The sequence below is a fragment of the Aethalodelphis obliquidens genome, unplaced genomic scaffold (assembly GCF_003676395.1).
Source record: "Aethalodelphis obliquidens isolate GAN/ISIS:26980383/991018 unplaced genomic scaffold, ASM367639v1 scaffold30, whole genome shotgun sequence".
Taxonomy (NCBI): Eukaryota; Metazoa; Chordata; class Mammalia; order Artiodactyla; family Delphinidae; genus Aethalodelphis; species Aethalodelphis obliquidens.
Genome location: NW_020837974.1, coordinates 4,812,897 through 4,838,400, shown reverse-complemented (window position 1 = coordinate 4,838,400; position 25,504 = coordinate 4,812,897). Strand labels below are relative to the sequence as shown.

The 25,504-nt window shown below is 43.9% G+C and overlaps 1 protein-coding gene across 4 annotated transcripts; it reads right to left on the bottom strand.

Annotated features, from left to right (window-relative positions):
• Positions 1–44: 44 nt before the first annotated feature.
• Positions 45–25,500, bottom strand: PMS2 (PMS1 homolog 2, mismatch repair system component). 4 transcript variants are annotated; one of them, XM_027125715.1, is made up of 15 exons: positions 25,275–25,500; positions 22,961–23,095; positions 22,200–22,286; positions 21,914–22,016; positions 21,032–21,215; positions 17,829–17,996; positions 17,137–17,234; positions 15,660–15,759; positions 13,993–14,077; positions 12,447–12,602; positions 9,151–10,021; positions 5,951–6,118; positions 3,562–3,662; positions 2,851–3,020; positions 45–293 (listed from the first exon to the last, which is right to left on the bottom strand). In XM_027125715.1, the coding sequence occupies exons 1-15, from the start codon at positions 25,483–25,485 to the stop codon at positions 150–152; spliced, it is 2,781 nt and encodes a 926-aa protein (XP_026981516.1). In that variant the 5' UTR covers positions 25,486–25,500; the 3' UTR covers positions 45–149. The 4 variants fall into 4 exon arrangements, with proteins under 4 accessions (XP_026981516.1, XP_026981517.1, XP_026981519.1 ...); XM_027125716.1 differs by having other exon boundaries at positions 22,961–23,100; positions 25,275–25,401; XM_027125718.1 differs by lacking the exons at positions 21,914–22,016; positions 25,275–25,500 and adding an exon at positions 23,591–23,765 and having other exon boundaries at positions 22,961–23,100.
• Positions 25,501–25,504: the final 4 nt, after the last annotated feature.

Genomic DNA, 25,504 nt, shown 5'->3' with positions numbered 1-25,504 from the left:
ATCCCACATGCCGCGGAGCGGCTGGGCCCGTGAGCCATGGCCGCTGAGCCTGCGCGTCCGGAGCCTGTGCTCCACAACAGGAGAGGCCACAACAGTGAGAGGCCCGCGTACCGCAAAAAAAAAAAAAAAAAAGAAAGAGAGAAATGTTGTCAGTTTTGAGAAATGATGTCCAGATTGGCAATGTGTCTCATGGTGGGCCTTCCGTGGGGACAGTTCCAGGGATGGTCCATCTCCCCCATGTGGGTGATGAGTTTCTTCATCTCACTTGTGTTAAGAGCAGTTCCAATCATCACCTGCATGTGAGACATGATGGCTTACATTAAAGTTTTACTGGTTTTTGGTTAGAAAAGCAACTCTTCAGAAGCCCTGTTCTCTACAAAGAGGCTGGACAAGATTACAACAAAAGCAACAATTCCCTGAAAAGTCCTCCCCCGAAGAACCCTACCCTCTAGTATCTCAGCCCTCGGCCTCTTTGTGACATCCAGCCCCTCCGTGGCTCTGTCATGGCAGCACATCCTCAGGAGAGACGCCGACCACTCCCATCCAGGACCAACCAGTCTCACCAGCTCCACCAGTATCCACATCCCAGCCGCCCCGACTTCCCACCATGGCGACTGCAGCGGCCTCCTAACGGGCCTCCCCACTCTCCTCCTTCTCCCTTCAACTCGTCCTCCACTCGCGGCCAGTGATTCCTTTTAAAGGCGCGTCAGATCACGTGGCTCCTCTTCGAAGCCCCGCCCCCCACCTGGATAAAAGCCCAAGTGCATCACCTGACTTGGCCCTCACTGGCCTTACTGCCCACACCTGCGAGCAAGCAGCCCTTCCGCCCCCACTGCAGCCACACCGGCACCCCCTTGCCTCTAGTACAAGCCCATAAAGCGAGTACCTGCCTCAGGACCTTGTCACTGGCTGTGCCCTCTACCCAGGATACGCTTCCCTCAGATATCTACATCTCTCATGTTCCCTCTCCCGCAGGCTGCTGCTCAAATGTCCCTGCCTCCCTGCAATGAAACAGCTCGCCTTGTCTGTCCTCTGTAGCCCTCGGGCTGTGCCTGAGCACCCGGGAGAGGCTACTTCAGTTGGGTGCTCAGGGAGGCCAGAGGATGGGAGGGGGCCAGGTGGGCGAAGAAGGCGTGCGGAGCGGGGCATCCAGGCAGAGGGACAGCGAGCGAGGACTTGAGGCGGGAAGGAGATGGTGTGGCAGGCGTGGCTAGAGCCGAGCGTAGGACACGGGGCCCACGGGTGCAGCAGAGGACAGCCCGCCCCCCTCAGCCCATGTGCTGTGCGGAGACAGCGTTGCGGCGCCAGGGACCCGCCAGCGTGGGGACTGAGGAGCGGCCCGTGGCCCCAAAGATCTCTGCATCACACGAGGACACGGCATTGTGAACACCTGGCCATCAGCACAGGCCAGGCCCAGCTCTGACTCCTACCCCCGACTCCAGGATGGGGAGATCAAGGTTAGGCCTTTATCAAAGAACCATCTGTGGCTGAAGTCAGGTCCAGGGCCCTATTCTCTCATCAAACTCTTGCCTGGAGGAATTTCATCTGACGCCATGGCCGTAACTTAGAAAACCTAAACCTTTCTCCCCAGCACTGACACATCCCCTGGCTCTGGATTCACTGACGTGACTGTTCTCAGACACCTCCTCTCACGTCTAATAGGATCTCAATACAACGCGTCTAACAGAGAATGCTGAACCCCACCACCCCCAAAGGTGAAAATGCCACAGCCCTTGCCCCACCTCCCTCATCTCCGTTGTGACACCCTCTCTGTGGTCTCTTTCCCATGGTCACCCTCCAGCACCTCCTGACACGTGCAGCGCAGGCACCCAGGTTCGGACCAGGATCCCAAGGACCCTAAGTGGGTCCCCGGATGGGGCCCCACCCCCATCCTGGTCCCCCATCCGTCACACGGGGTCAGCCTCTGGCTTCGCCAAACACCCCGAACCTTTGCACTTGCTAATTCTTCTATCTGGAAAGTTCTTTCCCAAGGGGCTCCAGCTCACCTTCCAAGCGTCAGCTGGGAGGTCACCTCCTCACACAGCCTCACCACGACCACCCGCCTCGCTTCCCGGTGCTCACTCCCCACCCCCATACTGTTTTCTCTACCGAACTTGTATCTGAGGCTGCCGTTATTAATGTTATGTCCCTTTCCCCCACTAAACTATAAGCTCCACGAGGGCAAGGACCTCATCTGCCGACCTGTGCCCCCAGCACCCGGACCAGGGCCGGCCACCCAGCGGGGGCTCAAGGGGTCTCTGCCGAGTGAATGAAGGGGTGGGCCAGGGGGTCTCTGCTGAGTGAATGAAGGGGTGGGCCAGGTGATGCAAACACACGTGCTCTGCTTTGACATCAGGCTCATCACCTACCACTGCTAGCGTTTTCTAGAACCAGTCTGAGCAGCGGGAGCCAGACAATACGCAGTGCCCGCCCTTGGGACTCCTGCGAAAAGCGAGCCGACTGCAGGGTTCTGGATAATCTCGTGCAGGGCCCTTGAGGGCTGGCGGCCCCTAATCTTTACCCACCAGTGTCATTAATGCCCATAAGGTCCATAGATGAACAACGTGGATCCCCAGCTAACTGCGTGGGAGTGACGAAAGCTCTGAGGACACTGCTTCAGGGACGCTGAGAAACAGCAGTAATTATGGGTCGGAGGTCTGACCTAAGGCAGACGTGCAGGGCTTACGTGTTACAATGGCTGAGGACAATGGGACTCTACGTACACAGCCCAGAGCGACCATCACCCACATTTAATAAGGCTGACAAGTCAGGGGCTGAACTGAGAACTTCCAAGGCCCATGAGCTGGAGCAGACCCGCCAGGCTCCTGCAAATAAGCTTTCTTTACTTACAGACTTCCGACAGGCCCTGGAGGCAAACATCTGCCTGACCCGGGAAGGCCGGCACATGACACCGGGGCTGTCGCTCAGCATGAAGATCAGTTCATCTATGTCCTGGGGTCCAAAGGTCCAGCTTTTACTAGTTGGCAAGGAAATCAATTTAGCTCTTTCAGTGACCGGCGCTAAAAGAAGAAAATTTGGAGAAAAAGCCGTCATTTGAAAAATCTGATTCATTTGGGTGCTATTTGTAAGGAACATCTGAAAGACAGGGTAGAAGCAAAACGCTTTTGGGGGGAAGCATGTTCATCTCTTATAAAAGACGCTGAAGTGTATGACCTCAAAGATCGTTCTCGGGCTTCCCTGGTGGTGCAGTGGTTAAGAATTCGCCTGCCAATTCAGGGGACACGGGTTCGAGCCCTGGTCCGGGAAGATCCCACATGCCGTGGAGCAGCAAAGCCTGTGCGCCACAACTACTGGGCCTGCGCTCTAGAGCCCGAGAGTCACAACTACTGAAGCCCACACACCTGGAGCCCGTGCTCTGCAACAAGAGAAGCCACCGCAATGAGAAGCCCACGCGCCGCAACTGGAGAAAGCCCGCGTGCAGCAACAAAGACCCAACACAGCCAAAAATAAATAAGTAAGATAAATAAATTTATCAAAAACAAAAAAGATCGTTCTCAGCTCTAAAAGGACACAGTTCTACAATCCTAAGTAATAACTTACCGCCTTCATCGATAACAAAGTCAAAGCCATTCTTTCTGAATATTTCCAGATTTTCTATTAGAACTGCTTCATTGACAGCTGTTAAGTTGAGAGTCTGAGGTCTGAAAAAGAGAGACCCAAACTAGACCTTGAAGTCAAACATTTGGCTCTAAAGCAGAAATGAAACTAAAACAATTCTGTGATTCTTTGAATTCATTTCAAAAAGCAACACGAATAACATGCTTCCAGCTATGAGCCTCTCCTGTCACAAAACTCCGAGCATTTCCTTTTAATTTTTTTTTAAGTTCTTTTTAGAAGTTAGAGTAACTCCAAAAGTAGCCTGCCTTTCCTCAATCTGCCATGCCACCCCAATGACTGTCTTTTTTTTAATTCTCTTCTCCAAGATAACGATATGACCTAAAAATGCTACTTTTCCTCCTCACAATAAAGACAATTTGAAAAGTTGGGTTTGGTCACTACAGACATTTGAAAACAGAAGAAACAGCATCTGTTTTGCTATCCTGCTCCTTCTGCTTGCATTCTTTTTTTTTAAAGATTTTTTTTTTTGATGTGGACCATTTTTAAAGTCTTTATTGAATTTGTTACAATATTGCTTTCGTTTTATGTTTTGGTTTTTTGGCCCCAAGGCATGTGGGATCTTAGCTCCAGGGATCGAGCCCATACTCCCTGCACTAGAAGGCGAAGTCTTGACCACGAGACTGCCAGGGAAGTCCCCCCTGCCTGCATTCTTTATCCAACCATCTCTCCTCTTGGATTTACTGAGTGCTTAGTAAGACAGACACCGCTAAAGCAGGAGATATAAAGGTGAGCAAACACAGACCCGTTCTCTGCTCTCACGAAACAAACAGTCTAGTGGGGGAAAAAAGACATTGATCAAACAGTCAAACAAACAAATTGTAATTACAAACTACACTGAGAATCAGGAAGAAGAGACACCCAGGGCCATAGGAGCACAGAGCATGTGAGACTTGGCCTGGAGAGAGAGGGCGTCAGGGAAGGGTTCTCTGAGGAAGTGACCTTTGAGCTGAGATCTGGGGCTGAGTGGCAGTTATCAGGTGATGGGGGTGAGGGGTGGGTGCAGGGGCAAGTATTCTAGGCAGAGACAACAGTCTGTAAAAAGGCCCTAGGATGGACCATGGGTATTCCCAGAGCCACACACAAAGATCTGCTTCATTCTGCTTAATGGCTCTGTAGGAATTCATCAGGCCTGTCAAGGGAAAAGGAAGGATGGCCAGAGTATAGAGAACAGGAGAAGAGGGCTTAGGAACAACTGAAGAGGTCATCAGGGCCAAACTATGCAGGGCCAGTAGGAAAGGATGCAGTCGTGGTCTTTATCCTTTCATCCTGAAGTGTGATCCACATGGGACCCACAGTGGCCTGTGATTATCCAGGTCAACTTGAAATGCCACAAATGACACCGTACTTACACCAAATGGCTAAAAAATAAACGACCTCTGTAACAGGGACAGGAATAGCTCAGTATTATACAGTGGCTCATTCAATGTCTTTACTATTACTACTTACTCCTACTGAAAATAAATATAATTAAGCCATTCTGTAGGATACAGAGTACTCAGCAAATAAACTAGGTATGTTTTCCAGCTGAGTGGCTGTTTTAGTGGTAACTTCTTCATGCTGGGATCTGCTGCCGTTGGGATCCGAGTTAATTACGTAGTTTAATTTCCGAAATGAAAATCCAAGACCTCTCCTTAGGACTTCGCTTAAGGAAAGACTTCTGGTTTATATGCTACAGCATCACACCACCCTGTAAAATGGTCAGTGTAAAACATTCAATTTGGCAAAAGAGAGATAAATACCAAATTCTGCAGTGACTAATCACTGGTATCGCTCTACCACAGCTGAGGACAGACACACAGGCACTGCTGACCTTCTGAACACGTGAACTCCATGTACTCTAAGTAGATATACTCTGTACTATAAATTGCTCTTCATCAAAAGGATTTTCTGGCCAACCAGTGATCAGCATTTTTGAACAGCTTAAAAGAACTTTAAGTATCTTTTGATACTTAAAGAATCCGTTAGCTGTGTGGCCTTGGGCAAGTTATTAAACGTCTCTCAGTTTTATCACCTGTGAGATGTTGGTGGTAATATACAGTAACTACTTCACACGTTTGTGAGGATTAAATATAAATTGCTTCAACAGTGCCTGGCACCAAATAACACTCCATAAATGGCAGGTATGACTATTATTACGCAAAAAGTGTAAAAATCTGCTGTAAGGATACGTACAGCCAAAGAATACAGATAGATAGATAGATAGGTATAGATAGGTTTAAACAGAGATAAAGATAGGCACACTTATAGCTAAGAGATCTTAAATTTGGGGATGAAACAACACTGAAAATTCTGAACACTGAAATGAACTTACGCTATAAGCCTTTGACCCTGGAGGACAGTGTGCTGCTGAAGCATCTCGAAGTTGTATTTCTCATCCGTGGCATGCTGGTCCACTATGAAAATATCTGCGTTCAGTTTGGTGATGATAAATCCCAAGTTAAACTGACCAATGATTTCCATTTCTGCAAACATCGTTTTGCTGCATGTAGAAAATGTTAATTAGAAGACATTTTAATTTCTTTTATTGTCTGCGCTGCACGGCTTGTGGGGTCTTAGTTCCCTAACCAGGGATTGAACCCACACCCTTAGCAATGAAAGCACGGAGTCCTAACCGCTGGACTGCCAGGGAATTCCCATTTTAGAAGACGTTTTAAAAGATTCCTTCTCTGCTTATAAAACACTAATAAAAAACATAAAATAGACAAAGTCCCTAAAAATCCCACTTTCTAAGGATAACATTATTCATTCCTCCAACTCTCCAGGTGACATTAGTTACTACTATTAATGATTTGGTCCATATCCTTCCAGACCTTTGACTATACATTGTTTAAAAAAATGGGGCTTCCCTGGTGGCGCAGTGGTTGAGAGTCCGCCTGCAGATGCAGGGGACACGGGTTTGTGCCCCGGTCTGGGAAGATCCCACATGCCGCGGAGCGGCTGGGCCCGTGAGCCATGGCCACTGAGCCTGTGTGTCCGGAGCCTGTGCTCCGCAACGGGAGAGGCCGCAACAGTGAGAGGCCTGCGTACCGCAAAAAACAAAAAAACAAAACAAAACAAAAAATGGAATCAATTCTTCACACCATTTCACTCTCATCACTTAACAATGCATCTCAGATATTTTTTCAGACCATAGAGACCTACTTCATTCTTTTTAATGTCCATGTAGGAATTCAGTATGTGGATGTACCAATTTGTCTGACAAATTCTCTACTAAAGGACACTTCAGTTGTATCCATTTTAAGAAACACAAAGGTGCAACATCCCTCTACATACATCTTCTCTACTGTGGATGTATCTGTATGATAAATCCCTAGATGTGTTATTATTATATATGTACACTTTGATAGGACATCTATAAAAGTTTACACTCCCACCAATATGTACAGTTGTCCCTCAGTATATGCAGGTGATTGGTTCCAGGACCCCCAGGAAACAAAAATGCCCAGATGCTCACGTCCCTTACATAAAATGGCACAGTACTTGCATATAACCTATGCACATCCTTCCCATATACTTTAAATCATCTCTAGATTACTCATAATACCTACTACAATGTCAATGCTATGTAAAATAGTTGCTAGCACGCAGCAAATTCAAGTTTTGCTTTTTGGAACTTCCTGGAATTTTTTAAAATTTTCGATCTGCAGTTGCAGAACCGGCAGATACGGAGGGCTACCTGTATACGAGTACCTTTTTGTCAATAGTGGATATCGATCCTTCTAATGGGGAGCACCCCCCACCACCTGCCCACCCCAGGCTAGCTTCAGACTTTGTTGGAACAGGCGTGGCTGCATTTCGTTCATTTATGAATGAAAATAAGTTGGTTGGAGTAGTAGAGTGAGCACTGCTGGGCCTCCTGCCTGCTGCCAGTGGCTGCCTTGTAGGAGGAAAAGACAAGGGCATCACAGGAGCAAAAGAGAAGCCGCGGCTCCTGCTGTCTTGCAGTGTCCCTCCAGCGCCCCCTGCTGATCAAGTCTAACAGTGCACCAGGAGAAACGCTTACATGGTTCAGCCTCCAGGACTGCAAAGCAGGGCAAAGAGTGGATTTGGAACTGAGAGGCAATAAATTGGTAATTGGCACAAATACCAACTCCCTGCCTCTGATTGCTCTTCCAGGAACCGCCTGGGTCTGCTCCGGTTCCCCAGGCAGATTGCCCATGGGAAGAACCTGTGCCGGCCTGAAGACCCGGGTCTTCTGTGTCTTCGGCAGGCGTATCTCCCACCATAAACCAGAACCTAGCATCTGGCTTAAAGAAACAAAGTTTTACAGCTTGGTATATTTAGTTATAATTCAAAATGCAGAAACAGGAGCTGGTAAACACAACCTCAGTATCTTCACTGCTGCCTAACCTTTAGCTCAATACTTTTTCCTGTGCTTCTCAGGAAAACATAAACCTCATCAGACCAATAGCTCAGAAGTACAGCCAATCCAACAGCCGTGCCCTGAAAGCCAGAAGCCAATGCCAGACCCTTGTGGATCAGCTTCTCAATGTGACCTTCTGGGGTACTTGTCAAAAATGCTGATTCCTGGGCTCCACACCCAAGACCCGCCAGATCTACTAAGGCAGAAACACTGGAATCTGGCCATACATAGGTCCTGCTTGTTTAACAAGCTCTCCAAGTGATTCTTAGGCATACCAACGTTCAAAAACCATGATAACAGGTGAGCAATACATGTTTGCAAACTTAATTAAAATCTCTATTTAAAAATATTTAAGGAACCTGGCTCTCTTCACTGGCTCCCTCTGAGTTCACAACCAGAAAGATTCATTTCCATTAATTACACACCTTTTAAAAGAAATAAAGGTTCCTGAAAACCCTTCTCCGTGTAAGCTAGGCACTACGAATAACAAAGAAATTATATAATACTCAGTGAAGAATTTATAACTGAAATCAGGCAAAGCCTGTGTGGTCCAGGCTAAAAGTGCTATAAAAATGCAACGTACTTGCTGAGTTGCACTGTGCACAGCACATTTCAGTAACTGGTGACACAAAACAAAGACAAAATTTAAAAAATAAAAACTATTTCAAAAGAATTCATCATTTTTAAGAGTCACAATGTTGGACACGACTACTGTCAAGAAAGTGCTGGTGACCAGTGTTTGCTATTATCTGTATTGTGAAGATTTTTCTTTAAATTGACTTTTTTACTTAACCCTATCTGATGCAATCTTCTTGAAATCATAGCTTTGATAATGTGATAAGTTTTCCTCATACATGTTAAAATGGAAAGATGGGAAATAGCAATATTCCCCAAAGCTGCCCTGAATTCAATGCAGGGAGAAGTCACCATGCGCTGAAAACCTCCAGGAAAAGGAATAAAATTGGGGTGAAGAAGGCCTTGATTGATTTGGACCCGATGGAAAAGATGTGCAGAGAAAACCTAAGGAAAAAAATTCCTGTAAGATTTCAGGCTGCAGAACTGCCTGGTCAAAGAGTTCTTTAAAGAAAATTAATGTGATGGATGTGAGAGGCAAGGAAAAGAAGTTGGCGAGTGGAAAAAGTTGTTACCTTATCTCTTTTCTTAGTTCATCTTCCGCTGCTTGATTTTCTCCAGGGCAAATCTTTGCCCGAAACTTCCTATAATTTTGTCCACCTTCTCGTTGCTGTTCTTGCTGACATAACTGCTTTATTCGTTTGGCTAAAGAGCTCATAGAAAAGTCAAGGGGCACTATTTTCTTGTCAATTTCAACAGCTACATCCACCTCGGGCGCTGAAGTGTTCTGAGTTTTCATGGACTCTGGAGGGACATCGGGATTTAAAGGAACCCCTTCTTTTCTAAAACGCTTTGCGTTTGGGGATGAGAGCTGAGTTGGCTGCAGCGAAACTCTAGCTCGGGAGCTGCTTTCTTCGTGGTCTAAGTGGCAATTCGTGCCCGAAAGACGATCGTCCGTTTCAGGTAACTTCTCCAAAGACTCCACATTTTCTTGCGAAAACCCATCTTTGGGGGAGCTTGCCACATGGTCACTGCTGGGCTGGCTGCCCGTTTTTGGGGTGCTGGACCCCTCCTCAGAGCCGGCAGATGCGCTGCTGTGCCCCCAGCCCTCCTCCGTGTCCACTCTGCCCATCGGGTCACAAGGCCCCTGAGTGGAAGTCACCCCTTCCTCCCGAGGTTCAGAGATGTGCTTCCAGGAGCAGAGGGGCCTTGAAGCGCTAGGAAGTGGGGTGCTGCTTTTCTGTCGTGGAGAAATCCGTCTTGGGTCGGTGGCCTTCGGACCCCGAGACTTGTTCTCCACTGTGTGACGAAGGGAAAAGGCCTCTCTCAGTCTGGAAATGGTCACTGCCCTTTTCTCTTCCCCGCGAGTCCTTAATGGGGCGGGATCATCCTGCTTCTCTGGCACGGGCTTCTCCACCTCTGCCGAATGCCTTTTTATTAAGTGACCTAAGCAGATGTGAACAGAGAAGGGCGTCAGGGGCTGCGCGGAAATAGAATAAGGGGATACTTGTACGTGAACGGGCACTTCACAAAAGAGGAGCTCCGAATGGCTGATCCAATGTGTGAACACAGTTCTACATGAACCATAAAGAAGACATGAATTAAAACCACAATGTGATGCCACTATATACTCATCAGAACAGTTAAAATTTTTTAAAAAAATGTTTACAAGGCTGAGGATCAAATGGGATGCTTAAATACTGCTGGTGGTGTTGAAATTGGTACAACTGCTTTGTAAAACTCTCTGGGAACATCTAATCTGAACATGCACACCTGTGACCCCGCACTGCTATCCTACCAGAAATGTCTACCTGTGCTGGCCTAAACCATGGATGGGGATATTCGTGACAGCTATATTCATGGCAACCCAATCCTGGAAACCACCCAGTTGTCCACAAATAAGTCGTGGTATTTAAATACAACAGAATACTGCACAGCAACGAGAATGAATAAATGAACTGTCCCACAGGACTTGGATGAATCTCACATACAAAATATTGAGAGAGAAACCAACGATGGAAAAATGTAAATACTGGATGCCTTCAAATTAAAAACAGAACGAATCCATGGTGTCAGACGTCAGGAAAACGGTTCCCACCGGGGGTTAGTGTCTGAAAAGGGGTACAAGGGTGGTTCTGCGGGTGCTGCTTCCTGATCTCAGGGCTGATGCGCTCACGACACATTTGCTTCTGTGTGGATGCTGTACTTCGACGAAAGGGCTAAGAAGAGGGCGTCGATTTGACTGTGCCTCAAGATGCAGAGATAAGTTGAGCAGTTTCTCTGTATGGGGTGGCCTCTCTGGCCACGCACGTGCGCACGCGTGTGTGCGCTTGCGTGCGCGCGTGCGCTCAGAGCTGCTACCTCCGGCCCATTCCACACAGACGCGATGCTCCCTACCATCCTCCGCCCCATCCCCCTCCCGGGCCCGTGCGCGCGCATGCGCACACATGCACGCACGCAGCCATACTATCCCATGCAGAGTGGGCGGCAGAGATGTGAGGTCAGTAGCTCGGCCGCACTCGTGGCAGTGGTCCTGTGCGCCTCTCCCACCACCCAGCAGCCCCGCCCCACCCTGAGGAGCTTGTGTTCCCACCATACTCTCCGGCTGTCACAACTGCCGACCGTGGCACTTGATGAGAGCGCACCTCACTGTCTTCCAAGTCAGCCTCTCCGCCCCCCAACCCCAGGGGTGTTAGGAAAAGGGAGGACAGAGCCACTCTGGGTCCCGCGCCTCCTCTTAACCCCTGGCTTATGGCTCCTGGTACCCTCGCGTTATGAAGCCTCATCCCGGAACGACTTCCTCTGATTGTCACCTGAGCTTTCCACCAAACGTATTTTCAGCTTCCTGAGCTGCTCTCTGGTGTTTTCCCCCCGCTGGAGTACACAGTGATTGGGACCCGCCACCTCCGTCTCTGCACAAACATACGTGGAGCTCGGGGGTAGGTTGGCCTAGAGAAGGGTATCCACCCCAAGGAGCGGATCTGGCTGTCAGGAGGGGTAGCCAGCTCCTGCCTCGCTACGGAAGGCTACTGGGCTCAGCTGTGGACGCCTCCCTGCAAGGTGCCCCGGATACACTTAGCTTGGAGGCAAAAGAATAAAACCAACTATTTAAACGAAAGGCTGCTCACTCAGGATCAGGAAGTAAAACAATGATTGTGCATATTTTTACCGAGGTCAAACCAGCTTTGGGCCAAGTTTCATCTCAACATGCCACTCAGTGATGAATGCACAGGGGGGACGTGAGGGAAAACGGCAGAGTAAGGGCCCCCCCAAATTCCCTACTCCATAAAAGATAGGAGAAAACGGGTAAAAATGGTCAGAATCAACTTTTTCAGAACTCTAGAAATTAACAAAAGGCTTGCCAAGTTCGGGGAGTGTTTTTGTTTGTTTGGTTTTTGGTTTTGGCCACGCCGCCTGCCTTGCAGAATCTCAGTTCCCCACCCAGGGATTGAACCCAGGCCCTGGCAGTTTAAGTGCTGAGTCCTAACCAATGGACTGCCAGGGAATTCCAATGGGGGCGTGTTTATTGAAAGGAGAATGGGTGAGTCTTGGTAAGAAGGCAGCCCTGGGTGATCCAGATTACCTTAAATCTGCAGCTACGTACTTTCTAGGGTGACACGTCCTCTCTGAGTTGGCCATTATCCCCTCTGACAGCCAGATCCACTTCTTGGGGCAGATACTCCTCTAGGCCAGCCTGCCCCCCATCTCCATGTCTATTTGTGCACTGTGCAGAGATGGAGGTGGTAGGTACCCATCAAAATCTGACAGATTTTGTTTCATGCCAAAAAAAACTTTGCCTCCGAAAGAATAAGGAAAGTATCACAACAGCTACAAGTTTTAGAAGCTGTTTATACACGTGTGTTTCTCTTACCTTCGACGTCAAACAGCGGCTGCTGACTGACGTTGAGCTTGTTAACATCATTATCAAACATTCCTATCAAAGACGTCTTTAAAACTGCCAACAAAAGCTTCTCCTCCTGTAGTAAAATTTGCCTTTTATCTGGAGTAACGTTGATGTCGACACATTCTAAAGCAAAATAGAAAAGATGCCAATTGTGTTTAAGTTCACGTTTAACAAGAGATATTTCCCCATCGACTATTTTATTCACTTGCACTTGCCAAAAGCCATGTCCAGATTCATATTCATACTATAAAACTAGCCCTTTCAAATAAACAAGGAAAAGATGAATAATTTTTTAAAGAGAAGAAATATGCAAGCATTTGAGTAGGTAAATTGCAAAAGAAAAAAAGCAAATAAACCCATGAAAAGGTACGATAAAATTGCAAACTAAAATGTCACTTTTATCATCTATTGAATCTGGTTAAAAATTATAACACCTAGCACATTGTTGGTAGGTGTGTAAATCGGTATAACAGGATCCCATTTACTGACCCAATGATTCTACTTCTAGAAATTTATCTTGAAGAAATAATCAAAAACATAGGTAATGATTTATCTATAAGAACAGTATTTAAATTTCTAAAAACTGAAAACAACTAAAATAGGCACAAACATAAAAGTTTACAATCAAGATATATCCACACATTGAAATACAATACAGCTATTAAAATCATGTTTCTGAATAAACTTTAATGACATGGAAGAGAAAATGTTCACATCTAAGGATAAAGAGCACAAAATTACCCAAAATTATTTTCTCACTCCAAAAAATATGGATATATCATTAAATATATATATATTTTTAAGGTGTGCACATATATATTTCTAAGCACCTAAAAAAATATTGGATAACAATAAACCATAATATCAGCAATCAGAAGAAAAGTATCTACATGAAATGAGTTATTTTCAAAATCAGGGAGAACATATAGTCTACTTTCTCCCTCGGCTGACGTGAAAAAGTCACACTTTTCCCGAACAATACAATTAATGTAGTTTCAAGTAGAAAGCAGGAGATATATAGTCTGTATAAAAAATAAAAGTCTAAAAAGATTTTTTTTAATTAAAAAAAATTTTTTAAGTCTATAAAAATATGTATCACCATTAATTGTTGCTATAAAAGTCTCTTTCTGGTCATATCAGAGCTTTATAATCTCATTTTATTCTTTTAGGAGTAAGTCACCAGGGACTTCCCTGGTGGTGCGGTGGTTAATAATCCACCTGCCAATGCAGGGGACACGGTTCAATCCCTGGTCCGGGAAGATCCCACATGCCATGGAGCAACTAAGCCCGTGAGCCACAACTACTGAGCCTGCGCTCTAGAGCCCATGAGCCACAACTACGAGCCCGTGCGCCTAGAGCCCGTGCTCCGCAACAAGAGAAGCCACCACAATGAGAAGCCCACGCACCGCAACGAAGAGCAGCCTTCACTCGCCACAACGAGAGAAAGCCCATGTGCAGCCTGAAAAAAAAAAAAAGAAGTCACCAATTTTACTGAAATGTCAGTGGAACTTACCCAAATCAACAGAAATGTTAAGAACAACAAATGGATACTGATGCCGGTTATACATGTGATAGATCTCATTCACAAGTCTGGAAACCTATACAAAAAACAAAGATTAGAAAAGAATAAATGTTTCCTTCTCCCAGTTTCTAATAACATGCTACTCTAACCAACCGTTAAAAGGATACATTTTGAACAGCTTTCTTGAAGTATAATTGGCCTAAAACAAACTGCACTTAAAGTATACAATTTAATAAATTCTGACATATATAAACACCCACGAACCCATCTCCACAATCAAGATAATGAAGATATCCATCACCCAAAAAAAGTCTCCTCTTTCCTCTCAAAGGGGTATCTTTTTTTTTTCAAAGGTGTATCTTTAATCATAGATTCATAAAACTGAATCTTTTTCCATACTCAAGATGCTCTTAAAGAAATGTCAATAAAATGAGGTGCGGTTTAAATGCTCATAAAACATTCAAATGTACACAGAAATGTATTTATATGACTTTATAATGAGATTATTAAATGGCATTAGGGATAAGCCATAAAATCACACCAATTACAATATAGGTTAAAAACTTAGAAGCTGAGGGACTTCCCTGGTGGTCCAGTGGTTAAGACTCTGTGCTCCCAATGCAGGGGGCACGGGTTGGATCCCTGGGTGGGGAGCTAAGATCCCGCATGCTGCATGGCGCAGCCAAAAAAAGAAGAAAAAAAGAAAAACTTCTACGCTCTATACGCTAAAAAATATTAAAAAAAAAAAAAAAAGAAAAGAAAAATAATAGAAGCTGAACCATATCTGGCTGATAGAGGTAATTTTGGGGAATCCCCTGGTGGTCCAGTGATTAAGACTTGGCACTTTCACTGCTAGGTATAATGTTGCGGAAGATGCAAAGTCAAAACTGACCACTAAAAGTGCTATAATCAAGATGATCAGTTTAAGTTTGAGGCAGAAGTAATCTGGGTCCTTATTTTCCTGGAAAATGGACAGAACAAAGAGAAAATACAAAAGCATACGCATGTGTGTCAGTCTATACCAAATAGTCTAGATAATGGTGAATGTTTTAAAATGTTTACTTTCTTCTAATAGTGATAATTTTTACGATAATAAATATATTGGTTATTAATATGTGTCCATATGTATGCACATATATATAATTGAAACCACTGTATGGTAGGTGTTTTTAAATGCCTAAAATAAGATGATTTATAGATAACCAACAAAGGATCTACTGTAGAGCACAGGGAGCTGTACTCAATATTCTGTAATAACCAAAATTGGAAAAGAATTTGAAAAAGAATAGACACGTGTATGTATAACGGAATCACTTTGCTGTACACCTAAAATTAATGCAACACTGTAAATCAACTATACTCCAATATAAAATAAAAAATTTTTTTAAAAAGAAATTAACAGCAAGACACTTTAAAGATATTTTTAAAAATATTTTAAAATGACAATATAACATTGTTAAAATAATATCAATATATTTGCATAAAAACATGTTTTTAGAATAAAATTGATTAGAATGAAAAAAAGATAAAGTAATGTTTCTGAGTCAAAGTCCCAAGTTCCATGTAAATTGCCTGTGTCAGAAAATGTTATTTAATAAAAAATAAAATTAAAACTAAAAGCTAAAAGAAAAAACTAATCCCCCCATATTTTGAAATACCTTTGCTGGGTCACAAGGCCGCCGATTGATAAAGAAAAACTGTCTGTCCGTTGAACTTCTTCCCACGCCGTGAGCACAGTGAGAAATAAAACCTGAGATACTGTTCAATGTTAATGCCGTTAGGGCAGGATTCCAGAACAGAAAGGATCAGACACACATCAAACGGCACATTCTCAAAGTGAAAAATAAAAACATAACCCCTGGTGATGAGCTGACAAGTATTAACATTTCAGGTAACGTGTATCTGTGCTCCATTCTGGTGAATCATTAAGGAACACAGACCCTCTGGAATGTTCCAAAGCTCCCATCATTGACAAATCCTCCATGGGCAACCCAGTGGGTTCAAAACTGATTCGTTTCAGCTCTCACTTTCCCTATTAAATCCCTGGCCTCCACACAAGGAGTTGGTCTCACCCCACACTCACATTCTAGAACCTTCGTGCAGTCCCCACCAAGCTGTCCAGGAAGCCCACGGACCTGTATCCAGGCTCTTTGCCCACATTCCCCGCCTTTTCAAAAGCTGTTCTCTTGGGATTTCCCTGGAGGTCCAGTGGCTAAGACTCTGCACTTCCAGTGCAGGAGGCGCAGGTTCAATCCCTAGTTGGGAAACTCAGATCCGTACGGTGCGGCCAAAAAAATAAATATAAAACATAAAATCTGTTCTCAGTTAGCAAACTTCTATCTCCTATGGCGTTGGTTAAGGGCTTCACCTGAGATTTACCCCAGGGATATTTGAGTTTCCATAAGAATGATACCTTAGCATAAAAAATGAATCCCCGGGCTTCCCTGGTGGCGCAGTGGTTGGGAGTCCGCCTGCCGATGCAGGGGACGCGGGTTCGTGCCCCGGTCCGGGAAGATCCCACATGCCACGGAGCGGCTGGGCCCATGGGCCATGGCCACTGAGCCTGCGCATCCGGAGCCTGTGCTCCGCAACAGGAGAGGCCACAACAGTGAGAGGCCCACGTACCACAAAAAAAAAAAAATGAATCCCCATCTTTAATTTCAGGGATAAGCCAAAGGCAAGTGGAGGGAGGGTAAGCAATATGGGCCCAATTCTGCTTATGGAAAAATGTCTATTTTTCTTACACTAAAAGTAATGATGCTGGATTGGATTCTGGGTAAGGCACGAGTTAAAGGAAAAGCGCCTCTATCCCTCTATGCCAGGCCCTGACAAAGTGAAACATTATACATAATTTAAGAGTTATTCTAATTGTTCACTAAACAGAGCCTCTTCTACAAACGCTAATTTAATAAGAACCCCCCTAAAATGCACCAGTTACCCAGAATACTGCTTACATTAAGAACCTGACTCCTCCATATAAATCCTCTTTCTCAGCAATAATACTGCCTACAGTTTATAATGGACATAAGAAACTATACGCTTTAAAATCACAATCTTTAAAAACAAAACCAAAGGAAAAAAAAACAACTCAAAAAAATTGTTTGATCGTAATTTTCCTGGCACCAATTAACTTACCAAAACAGGTTCTGCAGAGCCTGGGAAGAGCTCAGCCCGTATTCTTCACGGACAGTGTCACTAGGGGGCAGCTGCACAAAAGGGATGAGGCTTTGCAACTGAAAGAAATCACGGTTTACAGTTATTTCCTAATAAAGCAAGAACCGGCCTGACTTCAGAAAGGAAGATATAACGAAGGTTTTGTGTGTTTTCCTTCCTAGCCAAGCTGTCCACATTAAGAGGACAAAGAATCTCAATAGTTGCATTTTGCAGTTCTATAATAAATAATTTTGATTTATTAGCAAGATGAAACACTTGTGCTCCTACTTCTCCATAAACAATACATTGCCCACAATACTTTTTTTTCAAGGAGAGAGTAAAAGGATTATTTTAAAACTTGCAGCTCCTAACATTAATTTTTGTGATAGGGACGTAGTTTAAAAAAAAATCAATTCTTAGAATTTATTCTTTATGCTATTGGAAAGGACAGTAGAAACCTGCCACAATCACTAGAGCAATAAAGTGTTTTTAAACAACTGGCCACCCAGTTTTTTGTTTTAGAATGATTATTTTCATTGCGTGGTGGTGGATGGATAAGAGTGAGCTTCGGTCTAGAGGCTAGGAGATCAGTGAAAAGACTGCCGGAGAGCTCCAGGTGCGAGATTTGAGCACCTGAATCAAGAAAAAAAAACAAAAGAACAGGCCACCACTACCTGTTTCTGCCCAAATACAGATCCGATATTCTCCTTCATGCTGGAGCCTCCACTGGTGCACACCACAGGCTGCCTCTTACCCTGTCCAACCTGATTGGTGCAACTTACACGGACGCCTGCTGAAATGATACAGTAGGCGTGTAAGACCTGGACCATTTTGGAGAACTCCTGTTTAAAAAACACAAACGCAAGGACTCAATGTTACTTCAGTCTTACAAGCAGCGCATGATTCAAGTTATACAGTCAATTCAAGGTTCTCATATCATCTCACAAATAAGGCAAATTATTCCTGACAGAATGATCCACGAGTTGAATGGTATCAAAGGGAAATCAGAGGATAAGGTTCTTGACCACACTTTCCTCATTTCCAAAATGTCCAGGCCTTCTGCTCTAAAAATCGAGAACTATGTTCCCTTTGACCTTGAAATCCCTCCTCTGGAAATTTATCCTTGTAGAAAGACTCGCATAACCAATCAAAGATCTATTATGAAAGGGCTTCCCTGGTGGCACAGTCGTTAAGAATCCGCCTGCCAATGCAGGGCACACGGGTTTGAGATGTGGTCCAGGAAGATCCCACATGCCACAGAGCAACTAACCCCGTGTGCCACAACTACTGAGCCTGTGCTCTAGAGCCCGTGAGCCACAACTACTGAGCACGCGTGCCTAGAGCCCGTGTGCCTAGAGCCTGAGCTCTGCAACAAGAGAAGCCACCGCAGTAGGAAGCCTGCACACTGCAACGAAGAGTAGCAGCCCCCGCTCACCACAACTAGAGAAAAGCCTGCACGCGGCAATGAAGACCCAACACAGCCAAGCATAAAAATAATAAATTTAAAAATTTTTTTTAAAAAGATATATTACGAAAATGTTCATTGAAACAATCTGTAATTGTGAAAAATTATAAACAACCTAAGCAACCATCAACCAGGGACTAATTAATTACAGTATATCCACATAATGGTGCCATGATAAAAAATAAGGTAGTTACCAATCGATCAAAAACAGGTATCTACAATATACTATATTAAAAAGTCAAGGCATAGAACAGTATATATAATATGATCCCAATTGTTTAAAAAACTAGAAACAAAAAAAAAAAATAGAAACATATGTATAAAGATTGTATATACATGTATGCATTTAAAGTCTAAGGGATATAGGGACTTCCCTGGTGGTCCAGTGGTTAAGACTCCGCACTCCCAATGCAGGGGGCCCGGGTTCGATCCCTGGTCAGGGAACTAGATCCCACATGCATGCCGCAACTAAGAGTTTGCATGCTGCAACTAAAGACCCTGCACACTGCAACTAAAGATCCCGTATGCTGCAACAAAGACCCAGAGCAGCCAAATAAATAAATAATAAATACTAAAAATAAAAAAATTAAAAACTAAAGTCTAAGGGATATAAACCAAACTCTGGGAGATAGGCAGAGACAATACCAACTTTCTACTGCACACAATTCCATGTGACTTAAATGTTTAATGTTCTATGTCACTTGATTTCATTTTTTTTAATATTTATCTTGAAAAATTTTCCAAGATTTATAAATACATGAAACTAAAAGGAGTCTGGAAAGATTCACCAAACTGTTAACAATGGTCATCTCTGGCAAGCACAAGTTCTTTATGCCTATATTTTCTAAGACACCAATTTTTTTTTACCATAAGATACAAAATAATAATAATTTTCTCTGTACAAAAATTTTTTAATATTTAAATTAAAAAACATTTTTAAAGTTTCCTGTATTTTTCCAAAATTAATAAAGTTATAACTAGCACAAATTGTTTTAAAGGTAAAGAAAGTTTTTAGCAGCATATGTTTAAGTAACGTTTTTGATTATAAAGAATATAGGTACAAAACAGAAAGGTACAAGGAAGATGGCAAAAAGCACAAGTGATCGCACGTCCAAGAATAACCACTGGTAGCATTCATGCGTCTACTCTCCCAGGCTTTTTTCTATGCATATTTTGGCCAGTTGCTTTGTTTTTACAAAACTGTAACATACACACACACACACACACACACACACACAGGTATGATTATATGTGTGTATATATATATGATTATGTATATACACATGTATGTATACACATATATAGACAATTTATAACTGCTTTTTAAACACAATTATATAATATTTATCTTTTTCATTTTCATTCCAATTCATAAAACTTGTAATGATTCACTTCTCAGGGAGCCAAGAAAAATGACCTTATTAAAAATAAAGATAGAATCAAAAAATAATGCTTGTCTTAAAAGACTCATTTCCCATATTAGAAGACCTCATAAACACAATTTGATGATTCTTTTCAAGAAAAGAAAAGGGCGGCTTCCCTGGTGGTGCAGTGGTTAACAATCCACCTGCCAATGGAGGGGACACAGGTTCGAGTCCTGGTCCGGGAAGATTCCACATGCCATGGAGCAACTAAGCCCGTGCACCACAACTACTGAGCCTGCGCTCTAGAGGAGTGTGCCACAACAACTGAAGCCCTCGCACCTAGAGACCGCACTCTGCAACAAGAGAAACTACTGCAATGAGAAGTCCACGCACTGCAATGAAGAGTAGCCCCTGCTCACTGCAACTAAAGAAAGCCCATGTGCAGCAACAAAGACCCAACGCAGCCAAAAAAATAAATTAAATAAACAGATTTATTAAAAAAAAAAAAAGGGTAAATCACCCAAAAGTTAGGTCTTTGAGGGGAAGAAGCAAGCTAAGCACTTCTCCAAAAATCAAGGGAAGAGAATGAACGGGAGTGCAAACCACCCTGAGTGATCTTGGAATTTGGGCATCACACTCTCTAGGCTCTCGGATTCTGAATTTACCGTACCTTTCTTTTTTTAATTAATTAATTTACTTATTAATTTATCTATTTTTTGTCTGCACTGGGTCTTTGTTGCTGCGCGCAGGCTTTCTCTAGTTGCGGCGAGCAGGGGCTACTCTTTGTTGCGGTGCGTGGGCTTCTCATTGCAGTGGCTTCGCTTGTTGCAGAGCATGGGCTCTAGGTATGTGGGCTTCAGTAGTTGTGGCACGTGGGCTCAGTAGTTGTGGCTCACGGGCTCTAGAGCACAGGCTAGTAGTTGTGGTGCATGGGCTTAGTTGCTCCGCAGCATGTGGGATCTTCCCGGACCAGGGCTCGAACCCCTGTGCCCTGCATTGGCAGGCAGACTCTCAACCACCGCACTACCAGGGAAGCCCTCTACCGTACCTTTTTAATATTCCTTTGAAACTCCTTATGGCGCACAGGTAGCGTATAAAATAACTGCTGCACGCTGACTGTCGTCCCTCTGGGTCGTGGGTAGGGGGTTTTCTGGAGGATTTTTCCATTGTGATCAAACACCAGTCGAGTCCCAACCTTCGCAGATGTGTGGCAGGTAGAAATAGTTACATCACTGTACAAAAAAGCCAGCAGAGCACAGTCAGCTAGAGACTCCCAGGTGCTGGTCATCATGTGCTCATTTTCTCGCTTCTGTTCTCTCTAAACTCCCCTAAAAAGGTGATGATCCCTCCGAGATCATCAAGAGAGTTTAAATGGGTAAGGAGTCATCATAAAGACCAAGGTTTGGCCCAATAGATAGTGAGAGAGTTCTGTAAATGTTTTGTTTTGATAAAAGCTTTGATACTTATTTTGGTTAAACTGCAAAATAAAAGATCTCAAAACTTACGTATTCACCAATAAAGATTTATTTCTCAGTTTGGCTACTACTGTTCTAACAAAATCTTAGAAGCTGTTGTATAATTAATTAAGTGCTTCAGCTAAATTTTTTCCTCAACGTCAAAATAAATTAAAACCAATAGCATATGGTATCTATAATGTATTATTTATACCTTACTTTTAAATTGAGAAGTTACTGCCTTAATAAGGGTAACAACTTTTTCACAATACTATTTGCTTCATTTTGTTCATTCATTGCTTACATTTCAGAAGTATTACCACTTAAGTTGGTAGTAAGATAAAACAGAATGCAGAAGTTAGTAGCTGAGACATTCAGATGGAAAAGTGTAAACAATAATGATTCTAATCATACTTTTCAATTTTCAGAGAGATTTTTATAAGGGGTCAAGTTAGTGGATAAAATTATTGCATCACCTCAGTGCACAGAGTGAGCTCAGAGCTTCCCCCCGAAAGCCAAAAGTTTCAACCTGAGTGAGGTCAGCAAACTCCTGAATCTTAGAAGTGTGATGCTTCAGAGCTGAAAGAGAGGTGGAGGGTAAGGCCGAAGAGATCGCATGTGATACAGCAACGAACACACACAATACCCACCCAAGTGACTGGTTTTAAAAAGCTGTTTTGTGTTTCCTAAGACAGTGTTACCCCCAATTCTTAGACATTTGGCCCAAATATTTTAAAATAGGATTAGCAAAATGCAACTTACTTAAGCCTTCAAAGTTTTCTTCTTCTACCCCGCATCCATTGTCTGAAACTTCAATGAGCTCCGCCCCATAGTCTTTAAGCCTGAGCTCTAGAAAGTTTAAAATATTGATTTCTCAAATTGATCCATGCAAAAAGGCTTTAGAGTGACAGTATTTATAACTTACAAAATGCAACTTTGAGTCCTAACTGTATTTGTTTAAATGTACTACTGTCATTTTGTATATTTTATTTTTTAAAGGCCTTCTTGACTATTTACTAGCCCAGATAAAATAGTTTTGTTCTTATTTTCTTTCTTTTTTCTTTCCTTCAAGAGGACAGTGTTAACACAGTCATTAAAGAGAACAAGTTCTGGAATCAGACTCCCTAGGATCATATTTTACTAGCTTTATAACCTCAAAACAAAAGTAAATTTCTTGTGCCTTAATTTCCTCATTTGTAAAACGGAGATAATAATTATAACAATAATAATAATTCCAATCTCATAAAGTTATTCTACAGATTAAATGAGGTATCCCATCTGTATAGCTCTTAGCACAATGCCTGCCTGGCACATAGTAAGAATACAATAAAAGTTAACCGCTATTATTATTATTACTACCTAGCTAAATACTAGGCACATAATAATGTGCTAAATTTATGTTTAAAAAATAATAATTTCTCTGTATATCAATACCTGATTGCCTTATTACAGTAACAAACATTTCTTGAATAAAACAGCATAAACTGATTATTTCATGTGGTTTAAAACTCTCCCAAACTTACCAATGTTAGTGGCACTGGCATCCACACTATTTTCCACCAACTCCTTCACAGCAGTGCTTAGACTAAGAACCACTTGCCCAGAACAAATCTGATGGACTGACTTCCGATCGATAGGTTTGATGGCCTTAGCAAGTTCTGAACTAAAGAAACAGGTTATAAGACAGCAAGGAGGCAATTATGCATTTTCATCCTGGTTTTAACTGTGGGAAATGATTCATCTCCGTTAACAGTTAATGCATCTAATCCATTCATTATATTAACATATCCATTTATTATATTCACAAATATAAATGTTGGTCTACAATCCTTAAACATCTGTCAAAAAGTCTTCTGAATAGATACTTCCAATGAAACAGACATTTAAAATCTAATTAAACTGGGATCTACATGGAGGAGACACATCCCCCTAAGGCTATGGGTGAATAATCTTTTGCAACAATAGGATCTTCTTTCTTGAAAATTGAAAGCAATGTTTCCCACACAATTCGAAAAGCCAAAATTTTGCTGGGAAATCCAGTGTTCATGTCAAAATCAAAACCATCTCAGAAATCGGGTACCAGTTGGGTAACTATTCCTATGGTTGCCTACAAATCCCCACTCCAAGGCCCTCACAGTTCTGGCTGTACCTACCTTCAGAATTTTCCAACTGGTTTGTCTCCATTTTCTCTCTACTTCAATCAATCTTCCATGCTACCACCACAGTTACTTTAGAAATCACAAATCTGGTCAAATAATTTTTCTGCTTTAAGAACTTACTAGCAGACTTCCCTTGTGGTGTGGTGGTTAAGAATCCACCTGTCAATGCAGGAGACACGGGTTCGAGCCCTGGTCCGGGAAGATCCCACATGCTGCGCAGCGACTAAGCCCATGCGCCACAACTACTGAGCCTGCGCTCTAGAGCCCACGAGCCACAACTACTGAGCCCACGTGCTGCAACTACTGAAGCCACCACGCCTGGAGCCCCTGCTCCGCAACAAGAAAAGCCACAGCAATGAGAAGCCCGCACACAGCAACAAAGACCCAACGCAGCCAAAAAATATTTAAAAAAGAAAAAAACTTACTAGCATCCCACTGTCTGCTATATTAAGTTTCAAATCTAGTCACAATTGGACCCCAATCTACCTTATTTTCTCTCTCTCTCCAATCCTCCCATTGCCAATTCCCCTACATTCTGGTCACAGCGAACAACTGTTTCCTGAATATCACAAGCTCTTTTAGGCACTGCATCTTGCCCATACAGGTGTGTAGCCTCCTACTCCTCTGCCTGGCAAACTACCTCTCGTGTACATGTTCACTAATTTAGCAATTTGTAGTAATCGGTTTTATTGATAACTTGGGTGTAACTGAACACAGGAGCATCCCTGGGAGGGAAATCTTTGGGTATTTCCCACAACATATAACACATAATAGACCCTCGGTAAACCCTTGTTAAAAAAAAAAAAAAAAAAGAACAAACATCTTTACTCTTATTCGACCTTGCAAAGAATTCCACTCAAATTTGTCTCAAATGGAAAAACTGCAGATGACGCCATTTAAAATGGAATAAAGGGGCTTCCCTGGTGGCGCAGTGGTTGAGAGTCCGCCTGCCGATGCAGGGGACACGGGTCCGTGCCCCGATCCGGGAAGATTCCCACATGCCGCGGAGCGGCTGGGCCCGTGAGCCATGGCCGGTGGGCCTGCGCGTCCGGAGCCTGTGCTCCGCAACGGGAGAGGCCACAGCGGTGAGAGGCCCACGTACCGCAAAAAAAAAAAAAAAAAAAGGAATAAAGTATTTCTAAAAAGTTTGTTGATTTGGCAAGACACCATAGGCTACAGGTCTATTCCTGATATTTATTTGAGCGAATCTGGATTCAGGAATCTGACACAGTGCAACAGTGCTACCCGAAGATTCGCTACCCCTAATTCGGTGTAGCTGCCGGTAATCGCATACTCGAGATACAGAAGCAATACGTTTCTTAAAACTGTCCACCTCAAATTAGCATATGCCTTAAAGCGTCCCCGAAAATAACCCTCAATTTTGAAAAAGAAGAGAGAGCAACCAGGTAAAAAGGAAATTAATTCCGTCTACTGGGATTTCAAGCTCCGGCTTCAGGTCCACAGATGCATGGCGGCGTCCGGGCAGCAGGCCGAATCCCCCACGGACCCCGACCTCAAAGCGCACCCACAGGGCGGCGGGTTGGGGGAGCGCCGAGGAGCCTGGCCTGGGGCCTCCGTGCGGCCGGCTCGCCCAGCGCCGCGGTCACTTTCCCCTCAGGGGTCTGGAACGCTGTGGGCCTTAGGGCGACCGCGAGTAGGGGCTGCAAGCTCGGCTCACCTCGGCACGTCGGCTTGCTCCATGGATGCAGAGCCTGATCCTGGAATCGGAACAGTTTGCGCCGCCGCTCCCACGGTGGGGGGGAGGGAATCCAGCCACCCTGCCGCCCATTGGCTGCTTCCGACACTGTGTCTCGCCACTTCCGGATAAGGCTACGAACACTTCCCACCTCTCCTTCTCGCTGATTGGTTGTGTCAAAGGTCGAGTCCATGACATCAAATTAGCAGGGG